Source organism: Apteryx mantelli, chromosome 4 (assembly GCF_036417845.1).
Source record: "Apteryx mantelli isolate bAptMan1 chromosome 4, bAptMan1.hap1, whole genome shotgun sequence".
In the NCBI taxonomy this organism is placed as follows: Eukaryota; Metazoa; Chordata; class Aves; order Apterygiformes; family Apterygidae; genus Apteryx; species Apteryx mantelli.
In genome coordinates this window covers 32,509,834-32,522,079 of record NC_089981.1, presented here as the reverse complement: position 1 = coordinate 32,522,079, position 12,246 = coordinate 32,509,834, and the positions used below count along the sequence as shown (strand labels likewise).

The 12,246-nt window shown below is 38.2% G+C and overlaps 1 protein-coding gene across 1 annotated transcript in view; it reads left to right on the top strand.

Moving 5' to 3' along the window:
• The window catches only part of KIAA1549L (KIAA1549 like), a 66,658-nt gene that overhangs the window by 20,252 nt on the left and 34,160 nt on the right, over positions 1–12,246 (top strand). Inside the window, exons 10-11 of the mRNA XM_067295347.1 lie at positions 4,121–4,311; positions 7,064–7,191. Of these exons, the coding sequence (XP_067151448.1) occupies positions 4,121–4,311; positions 7,064–7,191 (319 nt within the window). The remainder of the gene's footprint in view (positions 1–4,120; positions 4,312–7,063; positions 7,192–12,246) is intronic.

Genomic DNA, 12,246 nt, shown 5'->3' with positions numbered 1-12,246 from the left:
AATGCCCATGAGCAACTGGAATGCTGTAGCTGCACTTCTGGAGCACATTTTCCATTTTAATTTCATCTGAAAGGAAAGCCATGATCTCTGAGATCACTTTATTACGTGAACCAAAGCATGGTCAGTGGAGGTTATTTGGAGATTCACTTCAAAAGTGCACTCCTGTTCCAAACTAAGATGCTAATAAAGATGCACCTTCAGATCATTTTTGGTATATTTTTATAATTCATAAGATATAATTTAATTCATTATATAGAATGTGATGCATTTTGAAACAAAAGCAAAATTGATTACAGTTTAGTTTCACAGGGATGGTTCCATCAAAAAGGTTCAACCAGATCTAGTTTAAGGTATATACTTATTTGTGGACTGTGACAGATAAATTCTACAGCAGGATGGGAATGGACTGATTTTGTCCTTCCTGATTTTAGCATCGTAACTTAAAATAATGCTAAGAAATGTATTTTGGGAAGATAATGAAATAAGTTCATTTTGAAAAGAACAATTTTGTTTTTAATTCCAACATTAGTGGTATCAGGAAGAGCAATAACAACCTGAACTGTAATTGCTACATTTCATGCAGTTTGGCAATACAAATAGCTGATGAGTTCATATCTGCCTCACATTTAAAATGAATATATTATATTTCATTGCTTAGAAAAGTGCCTGAGACTGCTTGATTAATGCTGAATCGGTTCTGTAAATGGAGTTACAGCGGAGCGATTTTTAGTTTAAGAAACAGAATTTGCTGTTGAGTTATTGGAGTAGTTTTCTGCTACCTTTTAAATATCCAGTATCCTGTATAGACAGGAGAAGAAAACGTTGTGGGACACACACACCCGTAGATCTCAGCTGTTTTTGTTTCTAGTGGTGCCATTTTATGTGCTGTGACTTCAAAAGTCTCGTGTCAAGGGAGTCAGCAGAGCGGAGCTGCCTGTTTGTTGCTGCAGTCCTGTTGCTGCTGGGAGCAGAGGGCCGCTGCAGTTCTTTGCAGGGGAGAGCTGCCTGCCACATCACCGCGGAAAGCCGCCTCTCAGTGGGATTAGATGCATGAGCGCAGCATAGAGGGGTAATGGAACGTTTAGCGTTAAATATCGTTCTGTGGACTGGCAATATGATATAACAGCAGGATTGCTGCCTGTGCCTGGTAATATAGGAATGACTTTTCTGTTGTAAGAGACTGAAGGCTAAATAAAAAAAGTTTAAAAAATAACCTCTTGTGAATAGTGTAGTTTACAGTATCCTCCTTAGGAACTGTTACATTCTGTTGCCATTCTGAATTGATTTAGCAGTTAGTAACATCTGTGCTAGGTTGAAGGGAACAGGCACTGTTATTGTTTTTTTCAGTTGACTCACCAGTTCTAAAATTAAAAGAAGTGCAAATTCAACTAGGTTAAGTTCTGATGGGAATTTATTTTAATGTTCTTTCAACAGTGTTTTTACTTTGAGATACTGTTTTACTTTGAGGTTTTGGGTAGATATTGGTTTTTCTCTCTCTTGCTTTCTAATTCACAGCATGCTTTTTTAAAGGCTGTAATCTTTTTTGTCACCTTTCCTTTCTTTTAGAACATGAGAGAATAAGCTTGCAGGTAAACAGAAATAAGATCTGCAGTCTAAGTCCCTCAAGCAAAAGCAAATACTGCATGCCTTGAGAAAACAACCACTATCAATTTGATAAAGGACATGAGAAAAAAAAGACCAGAGAAACTGTGTGTACATGGGTGTATAGAGAAAGGGACTGATCATCCTTTTTTTTTTCTTTCTCTCTCTTTTTTTTTTTAATATCGGTGTCTTTTTCATCATCATTACAAGGAAAAAAAGTGCCAGAAACAACTCCCTATATTCATTCTGCCCTTTTCCTGGCAATGTAATTTAGTAGTCCTATCATTCATTTATAATTTCAAAAGCAATATTAAAACCTGCTAATTCTGTCTTTTTCAGTATTGTGGTCCTCCTGGACACCTATCTTTGCAGTGGAGTGTGTTATAGCAGTGTCTGATCATGATTTAGCCTTGCCAGTTTCCTTTAGGGTGGTAAGGCCACCAGATGGTCCTGTGGCCTTTTACTGAGCAGAGTTCCAAGATCAAATTTTATTTAATACAGTATGCCTGCTGATGAGGATGGCTTTTTCAGCTCTTCCGTTAATGCAGTTTACTCCTAGACATGGTGGTAAGTAGAACTCAGATTAAAAAAAGCTTCATTTTGTTTTTTTGGCAGGTCAGAGCTGCAACTCAGTAGAGTTCTGTAAAAATTCGCATGTTCTCATGCTTGTGGAACTTTGCTTCTGTTTTGTTTTATTCTTTTAAATAAGATAAGAAGCATATGTTGTAAATTATTCTACCATTTTGAAAGGATAGAGGAATACCTGCCTTTAATCAGCTTTTCTGTTTTGTCACCTAGAATAACTAGGATGGTCTTGACTAACGATTAATATAGATAATAATGTTTAAAACCATTATTTTGGTTAGAAATATTAGCGTCAAGGATGACATGCAGGAGAGTTCTTCCTAGCTGCCCTTCACAGAGCTTTTGTGCCCCTTTCTTCATTTCCTCCCTCCGTAGCTGAGTTGGGGGCTGCCTTCAGAATGGAGAGCGAGCAGAAGGCTGCCATCGGGGGAGATAGCAGCGGGGTTTGCCGTGGGCTGGTCGTGGTGAACTGGCATTTCTCTAATATGTGAAAAGTTCCATCCTTGTAATGTGTGGAGACGTCTGCTGTTCCAGATTAGATTAGATTAGCATTAGTCCAGTTAGCATCTCCTTAATGCATTGAAGCAGCTTATCAGATGAATACTGAGGTACTTCAGCTCATTAGAAGTCATCAGGCTCCGTTTAAACAGGAGACTGGCAATGTGATGTAGAACACATGTAAAGCGCATTTTTTTTAAAATAAAAGATAGACCTCAATTTTTCAGACTGAGATTGCCTATGAAATGTAACTGTATTTATAGCTATAGCCCAGATTTATTTAATAAGGGACAGAGCAAGAGGAAGTGTTTTTTTCAGAGCCCATCTTTTTTCTGTGGCATCAGCAAAATTTTTATCTGGCTAAATTTTTTCCAGAACTAAAATACTCAATAACATGACAGGAACCTGAAAGACAGTATTCAATTATTAGGTGTCTAATTTTGTTGTGTTTCCTGAAACATTTTTCTGGCATGAATTTGAGAGTTAAAATCACCATTGCTCACTTTTTGCTGTGTTTTATGATGTTTTTTAGCATTCTTTCAATAGTCTGTGCTTCAGGAAGAGCACCCTTCTAGATTTTTGTAAATGAATTGGATTTAGTGAAGCCAGAACTCCTCTACATTTTTATGTTACATGTTTTTTCCAGAGGTGGTCAGGAATTTCTCTGAGTGTTTTTTTTTTTTTTTTTTGACAGAAAATGCAGTTTGGAAAGTTAAGTTTTGCTTAAAAGATTTAATTTTTCCATAAGGAGAATCCACCATTTGGTGGCTGCGGTGCCTAAAAAGCATTTGTTAGTTCTGCTTTTTCCCTACAGAGGCAGCTGGGGAAAAACAGCTGGGGTTGGCGCAGGAGGTGCTGAGTGCCTAGCCTCCACCAGCCTGGCTGCAGGGCTCTGCCTAATGCCACTTCCCGAGAGAAACATGGGAAATTGATAGGAACCTTCCCAGAGAGGAACTGACTAAGCAGGAGTAATGTAATTTCACTCTTCTAAAAGTGACCCTTTTCTGGGGAATTCTTCCCATGAAACTTCTGGTTTGCCTTTTTTACTTTGTCTTGATTTGGAATAAATTAATCCCGCCCTCTTTGGAAGCAAAAGATTTTTTTCATGGAGAAAGATTTCCATTTTCTGTATGGCCTTATCTTTCTCACTCATTAATCTTTCTTTATGTTCGATATTCCATTGTCTGTGAAAGGAATTTCTGGATGTTTTAAGGCAAGGAAGAAAGGTTAGCCAAGATCAATTTTATACTAATTAGTCATGTTTAAAATATGTAGAATGGAGATCTCAGCATTGCTTTGTTGCTGAGTACTCTTATTACAGTCTACAGCTTTTTTTCTATAGCTTATATAATTAAAGAAGTTAAGAGGTAGTAATGGAAATTCTGTATTAACATATGATGCATGTTGGAAATTTTTTTCTCCCACTTTTTTGCAGCCAGTACAAGGCTTTGACTATGCCAAGCAACATTTAGGTCAGCAGGGAGCTGAAGATGAGGTTTTACCTGTAACTCAAGAAACTGTCGTGCTTCCACTTCCAGTTAGAGATGCTCCTTCCTCCCAGGAGAGAGAAATCACTCAGGATGGGAGCACCATTAAAACTGCCAAATCCAATGAAACAAGGAAAAGGTATGGAATGAGGCATTTCACCAGAGGGATGGAATGGGGTGCATGTTGCTGGTTGCTTATGAAAAAACTACAGGGTTTGGCACCCAGGCTATGTGGCAGATGGTTCCTCCACAGATATTCTTGGCATAATGTTGATCTGCACTGGATGTGTAAGATTGCTGAAAAATATAGGATAAAATATAATGAAGTCTTTGAAGATTGTATATGTGTAAAGGAGATAAAGGGGAAGTGGCTCTCATATGCATGCTGCTGTTGTGCAAGAGATGAGTCTGAACTAAACATTGGATGTCAAGCATGAACACAGATCATTTCTCAGATGAGCTGAAAGACAGGACTTCAGCCAGTGTATATTGACATAGCTCTGCTGACAGCCTGCATCACTGCAGGATCACTCATGCCCTCAAGCACGAGGGTTAGGTTATATAGTCCGTATAGGCTAAACTATTTGTCCCTTTCAAAGTCTTCCAATGGAAGATTACTGTTATACCAGCTGTAGGTGCTGGTGCTGTGCTACTACAGGGTAGCTCTTTGAGGGAGCTGTTCTTTAAAATGTTTTGAAGCCTCTCTAAAGCCATGTGTAAATACACATAAAAAATGTAAATCAGCCTATTAATCCTCTAACAAAAATGATTAAGCACTTCACTTGGTTCTCTGGATGAGTTCATAAATTCCCCTGTACTTAATCTGCACATTCTTAAACAAATTTTGATTAACAAACTTGATTCAGGAGTTCACAGGAAAGTTATTCTCATTATAAAATGTGTTGAACCCGTGAAGCTTCTGCGGTGCCTTTCTAAGCAAAAGGTTTCTAAATGGGTCCTTTTTAAGCCAATAGCTGTTTCTCCTTCAGAGTGACTATTTGAGTGAGTGCAAACAAGCAGAATTTTGTTCTTTTGGGATTCCCATGAGGTGTGGCTGGGGGATGGAAAGTGATGGTTTTGGAAGATGACGAAACACTTCATGACCTTTTTGTATTTCCTATTTCATCCAGGCTATTTTGCAGCCTGAAAAGGTCAATTTAAATCATACTGCCATGAAATAGCTGGTATCTGATCAGGACATCTCCTCTGATATTATCCGTGAAGGAAACTTCACAGTTGATAGATGTAATGGTCACTTTAAGAAGACGAGTATTTAGATTGGTGGCAGCAGAAATCATTCTGTGAACTATCCATACTTGTTTCTTTTCCCTGTTCCCAAATGAGGCAGCTTTTCTTCAGGTGTTGGTCTGTCTGTGGATGAATTTATATGCTGGGCTGGGATTACTCATTAGCAGCCATAGAAGGGTTTGTAGAGAAGTACTACTTTTCAAGAATATTAAATCTCAATAGAATTTCCCAGGAAATCACCAAGCTGAGCAAAGGTTGGTTTTGTGCTGAGTTCTCCTAAGGCCCTGTAGTTTGAAAGAGCCTGTGTCAAATCATATATATATATATATATATGTATGTATATATGTATTTATTTATACACACACAGAGGCTATCTTCAAAGGAGAGTCCGTAAGAATTGCTCTCCCTCAGTTGTCCCTCTCTGTTCTGACCACAGTAAATGTTCAGACAAGACAGTCTGAACTGGAAATACTTCAAATGTTTCAGGCTGGCAGTATAATGTGGGCAATAATTTGCAGGAGGGTTTTTACAACAATTTTGCTGTAGTACCATTTTCTGGATTTAAAGCCAGTTGTGACAGCAATAGAATTTGATTTGATTTCTCTCTGTAAACAAATACTTCTGAAAATAGTTGTGACTAAATATATTTTTTTCTCAGATGCAGCCTCTTTACATTATCCTTTAATTGACTGTGACACTTCAGAATAATTAATTTCAGATAGGTGCGTACATAACTATACAGATTCTGTAGATTTTTTTCAGTCCTGTTGTGGCCAGTTTCCTGTCTAGGAACAATGTGGTACCATGTCTTGATGTGGAGTAGCACCAAATCTAACATTTTCTACTTTGGCCTGCGTTTCCCAGCTTGTACACTGGGATAGAATAAGCTGCCCCTCCAAAATAGGAATGGACTTCTGCTGAGAGCTTTCTCCCAAAGCAGCCTAGTTACGCTGCTAGCTCTTGTCCTTCCTAAGGAGAATGCCTCATTGAGCCAGAGCATTTGCAGCGTTTCTGCTCTGACCTCCCTTCTCACCTTGGGGAGGGATCGGTTTCTCTGCAACAAACTCGATAGACAATGGCTGAGTAAAACAAGTATTTTCTTAGACATTTCAGTAAATAATGGCGCTGGCTAAACTGTGTTATATGCAGACAAAAAAAGGAGAATTTTCTTATCACAGCAAGTGTGTATATACAAAGTGAGTGAGTGAATTTTGCATTATGGCTGACAAAATCGTTGAGTGTAAATGCAAGCTAAATAATTGAGAACACTTGAAATTAGTGTAGCCCTATTTATAAAAACAAAGGTCTGCTTTATTTTAGCTGTATAAGTGATGCTGAATTAATGTTTTTTTGCCCTTCGCAATGCTTCTGCTGTTGTTGTGGGGGTTGTATAAGAGAAGCAAATGGTTTCAATGTCACTAAGATGCCTATCAGCCCTGAACCGAATGAAATGTAACATTTGCATACTGTCACTCTGTTCCTGCTTTTACTGTGTTTCTGTTGTGCAGTTTATTTTCTATCTCATTTTGGTACAAAATCAGACTTGAAAACTCAGTGATGCAAACGGTGCAAATGAAATAACCTTGAAATGAGGTTTATAGAGAAGAACTTACAGTCTCCCTTGTTGCCATGGTTACTTGCAGCAGGTCGCCTAGCCAGAATGGCTCTGTCATCACCACCGAATCGGGAAAGCCCAGCTCAGGCCGAAGCTCCCCGCAGAAAGTAATGGCACATCAAAAAGTGACAAAAGACGAAGGAAGAAAAAGAAATGGTGAGAAGCATTTCCTGATGAAAGCTGCTTGCAGCTGCTCCTATGGTAGTACCCACACAGGCACTAGCTGTGTTGAAGCCATCTTCCTATGTCTTTAACAGTCTTTCAGGCATTTCTTGTTCATATCTGGTTTTTTTTCCCCCTCTACTGCTATAACTATTCCTCTGCCTCACAGTATGATGTTTACTCTTTGTGTGTGGTCCTTTGCAAGTTTTCACTGATTTTTTTTTAGCAGTAAAATAATGAAGACATGATGCTGCTTAGTAGGTGGACTGGGTTTACAGTTTTTTCTGTATAGAGCCCTAGGATGTTCATTTGCATTACTGCTGTTGCTGAGTTGGCCCAGATCTGATGAAAATGAATTAATTAAGTAAAAATTGATTTGAAGAGGTGTGAGATTTCTAGAGATTTAACTTTCCTCTCTTATCTTCCTTCTCATGCCTTTTATTACTAACACTTTTAGTGATAGCTCTTCCTACTGCACATAGGATGTTGCACTGAATATTGCTTACAAATCCTTTTTTGATGATGGTGACCTTGTGACTTGGGATATATCAGGAACATCTGATGAGAGAGCGATTTTCTTCCCTTTCTTCCTTGCTTTTCTGTTGTCTGTCTCTCTGCTTATTTCTCCTGAGTTAGAGCTTTGCTTCAATGGCCAGATTTTCCTTATGAATAGGAAACACTCTGGTTGAACTAGAAGATTACTTCTGTTTGAAGGGAATTAAGCTGTATGTGGCCTCATCAGATTCTGTCATAAATAAAAGTCTTTAATTCTTCTTTGTTAAAAATATTGTAGTTTGGAAGGGAAGATTGAGATAAATAGAGAATCTTAGTGTAGGTCTCTTCTCCTTTCTCCAGTAAATCGCCTGTATATGGTCTGTGGTGCATTCTGATGGCAAGCTTGGTATAGCTCCTTGTCATCTCTTGGTGATCATTGTATCTAATACTAACGTGTCAGGCAAAGGCTTGGCTGCTTTAAAAAAGAATCTGGTACAACGTAGAGACAAATACATAGTACAGTAGATAGCCTTTGTTCTGTACAGCAGAATCATACTGCGTTTTTTAAATGTCCTCTGTTCTTTCCACAGATTTACTACAAGGTTCTGTTTTTAAATAAGCTTCACTGAGACTTACACACATTTACAAATTCACATAAAAAAGTGGATCATTTCTTTTTGTTATGTGTTTATGTTATCTCTACTGTTTTCTTCAGACAAAGCTGTGAGTTTCTGTTTGGTCTTTCTCAGTGAGGTCTTTTTCTTTCATAATCAGGGTAAAAATCTTTCATTGTTCTAATTTTTAAGGGTCATAATTATTATTTCCACATTTTCAAATATATCTCACTTAGAAGACAAAGACATGGTTTCAAGAGTTGAAAGTTGTATTTTTATGCTATGTTATGTTTTCGTACCCAAGAAAGCCAATATTCAAAAGAAGTTTGAGGTAATGTTTGCACACGCAGGCACAATATTTTAGTGAAGGTATTTTTTCTTTGTTTAACATACAGTTTTTAAATCTTCAAAGAAAATTGGTAATAACTTCCAGTTTCTTGCTGAAAATTTGACTAACACCTAACATCCTGTCTTCTAATCTGGGCTTTACTCATTTATTTGACCTTTTCTCTTTTTTCTCTGCAGAAAGCCTGAATAGCGGTGCTATTTAAAATGATTTGGCCAAGGTGCTCCTTTTTAGGAGCAACAAAGTTGCTAAATGATTTCTAGTTCTAGTGCTATAAGGAAAATGTCTGCAATATATACCCCATTTATGCTATGGATTCTTGTCACTTGTTCCTGTTACCTGCTAGTATCCAGATCCTGAGCTTTTATGGCGGAAACAGAAGAGCAGAATTTGCCTATTAAAAAAGTAATAGTACAACATATATACAAAATGTGAAAAAGATAGTGTGTCACTGTCTGATTATTCAAGCTGTGAAGGAACCTGTATATGAAACAGCTTTTCTGCAGAACCCTCCTTCTGGTGGAGAGGGACTTTAGCTACTTCTAGAGGAGCTTCCTTCGCTCCACTTCCATGGCCCTACAAAGGGACACCTGGTAGTTTCCAGGAACAAATAGGAAGCAAAATAATAACTGTCCCCGGTAAAGAGATGGTGATTGACATGTAAGCATGTGAGACCTGTTTGAGAGAGTTTCCTGGCACAACCTCTTTAGGACAGCTTCTTAAAAGGGAGCCACTGTCACGGGAAATAAATTGGGCTTCCCACCTACCAGAATTTTGGAGCTGGCCTTACGTTTATTCTTCTATGTATGTGAAAGTGCATTTTTGACTTAACCTTATCATGGGAACGTGACTGTACCCTAAAATGATTCTTCTGAGTTATGTGATCCTAAAAGCTGAAGTTGAAAAGTTGAAATTAAAAGGTGAAAATCAAGGTACCCATAAGTTTTATCATTGAGCTTATGTCTTGTTCCCCAGTGCTATGATTTCAAACACTGTTGTCATCTCTGATATTTTGGATTTTTTTGCAGGGATTTATCTCTATCCTGGATGATTAACGCCAGTCAAATATTTTGGCCATTCATCCTTCCAGTTTAAGAAAGATGCTGTTTTTCTCTTAGCTGTTTGTCTGAATCTGCTCCAGCCCTCCAGCATGATTGTAGGCTGACACCTCAAATACGCATGTCAGCAAAAGAAACAGCATATTTTCTTCTCTGAAAAGCAGCATCTTAAAATTGGAATGAATCCCTTGATGGTCACATGTTTGATTTGGGGACTCCAAGTTAGAATGGCTCATTAGTTGCCATAGTTACTGGCCAATTTTAGATTCTATTCCTTGCTGACATTTAGTTACACAGAAAAATGATAGCACTGGATGTTAACTCAATAGATAAACTCTATATGGCTTTTATCAAAATGGACTCCTAATGGAGTATGTCAGCCCTGAAAGTGAACAGTTTGAAACCACCGTAGACTGACAGACTTGACTGAAGACCTTATGTTTTGGAGGATCAGGAAAATTCTTTAGCTGAGCCTTATTTCTGAAGAAAACAAAGCTAAAATCTCTGTTTGTATTGCAATACTGATAATCTTTGATAAGGTAATTGCATTTTTTCCTTTTGATTTTCTTTGCAAAGTGTCTATTTATGCTTTAATAGGAAGTTTCCTTTTTCAAGTTGACTAGTTGTGCTTATATTTACTTTGGACACTTACAATTTAAATCTTTTCTTAAAAGTACTTAGATGCATATATTAGAGGACTGTGAAATGAGTGAAGCAGCCAACAGAGACACTGGCAGCTGCCAGGCAAGGTTTGCAGGCAGGCGTGGAAGAGAGCAATGGGAAATTAGCACTCTCCTCTGCTGTTTCATCAGGGCCTAACACCATTCACGGAGAAGCAAAAGGCAGAACCAGCGAGTACTCAAAGAGCTTTAGTAGCCTCCATTAAAATCTTGACTTTCACCAGCTCCTCACAAAATGAAGCTGGTGAAAGTAGTCTAGTTTTTTTTTGTTTTTTTTTCAAAGTCTGGGTGCTTGATCTTGCAACCTTTACATTTCTATGGGAAATAGACTATAGACAGTCTATTCTTTTCATCCTTCATTCCCTCATCATGAAGTATCATTGCTTAATTTGCCCCAAAAAGGGTGTTAGCCAGCCTGTTTTGGGATCTCTGTCTAACTCTTTATCCTTTCCTAGTAAGCTCCCAGGTTTTTCCAGGGGTATTTCATGACATCTAGCCATACAAAAAAAAAAAAGTAAAATAATTTAACAAAACCCACTTGTTCAGCTGAAATCCCTTATATTGGCACTAGTTACTATTCCCTTTGGGCCTCCTGGAGGGTTTTATGTACTGATTCTCTTCTACCCATAGATTTCAGCTTGTGTGACATAGCCTAACATTTCCCGCAAACCTTTTCTCTTCCTTCCCCTGGCTTTGTAGAATATAGAGTGCTGTGACCCTGTTAGCATCCTGCTAGTGACAGTGAACCTTTTGTTTCGTCAGATGTAACCAATGCCATTTTCCACTGCTTTCCCCACTTGTTTTTGGTTTGCAAGAGGCAGCCAGGTGTTATAATCTGTTCTGTGAGCTTCCGTGAACACTTCTGGGCCCCTTCACACTCTTACAAAAGCAAAAGCAAGCACTGCACTTACCTCTCTCCCGGGAGGGAGAATGAGAGAACCAACCACACGTCTGAGTTGTCCATAATGTGTGACTGGGGCCATATTCAGTTGCTATATTCACAAGCACAGCAGAAGAACTTGCATAGCAAAAGAGCTGTTTTCTTGATGTTTTTAATTTCCTTACTCTTTTTTACAGGTAAGTATTTCAATCTTTCTTTTCTCCTTTCCAACATACTCTAATTTGCGGGGGGACGATGGGAGAAAAGACAAGATGGAGGGAAGGAGAAACAAAAGATGAGAAGTCTTATGGGTCCTTTACGTTGGGATCTTAGACTGACAAAAGTATAGTTTATATTTTTGTGTATGAATTAGTAAATACATAAAAGCAGAATATTCCACATGGCCATTTTTTTCTTAAATGTTCAGAACTACAGTTTTTTAGCATCTTTTCTGTTGGCTGGAGAACTGGTGACATGAGTAGTTAGCACCACCTGCTGGCATTATGTTACAAAAATAGTGTAGGTCCACACAGATATTGGAGATTGCAGTATGCCTTAAGCAGCTTTAGTCTATCTTATCTTGTATACTAATAGCTGTAATGATGTGGAGGTAAACCTTCAGTGCTGGTCCTGGTCTCCAAAACCCAGTGCCATACTGATCTTCCTTACAGTTGACAATCTGAGTAAATGATTGGCTTGGAGATATCTGCATATACCCCAGTCACAGGAAGATTAGGAGAAGTAGTTCAATCTCAGTGGATCATGCGGCATGGGATATCTAACACAAGATTTTACAGAGAAAGAAAATTACTGTTAAGTTGGTGAATTTTGCCCTTTTCCCCCACTGAAATTTTAAGTCTTGCTTATGTGTGTATGCACACAGTGCAAACAAGAGCGGAGGAACAATGAAGGCATAAAAATGTTGGAATTCATCTCTTGCAAAACTGAAATTGAAAGCATTGCTTTAAATATCTGT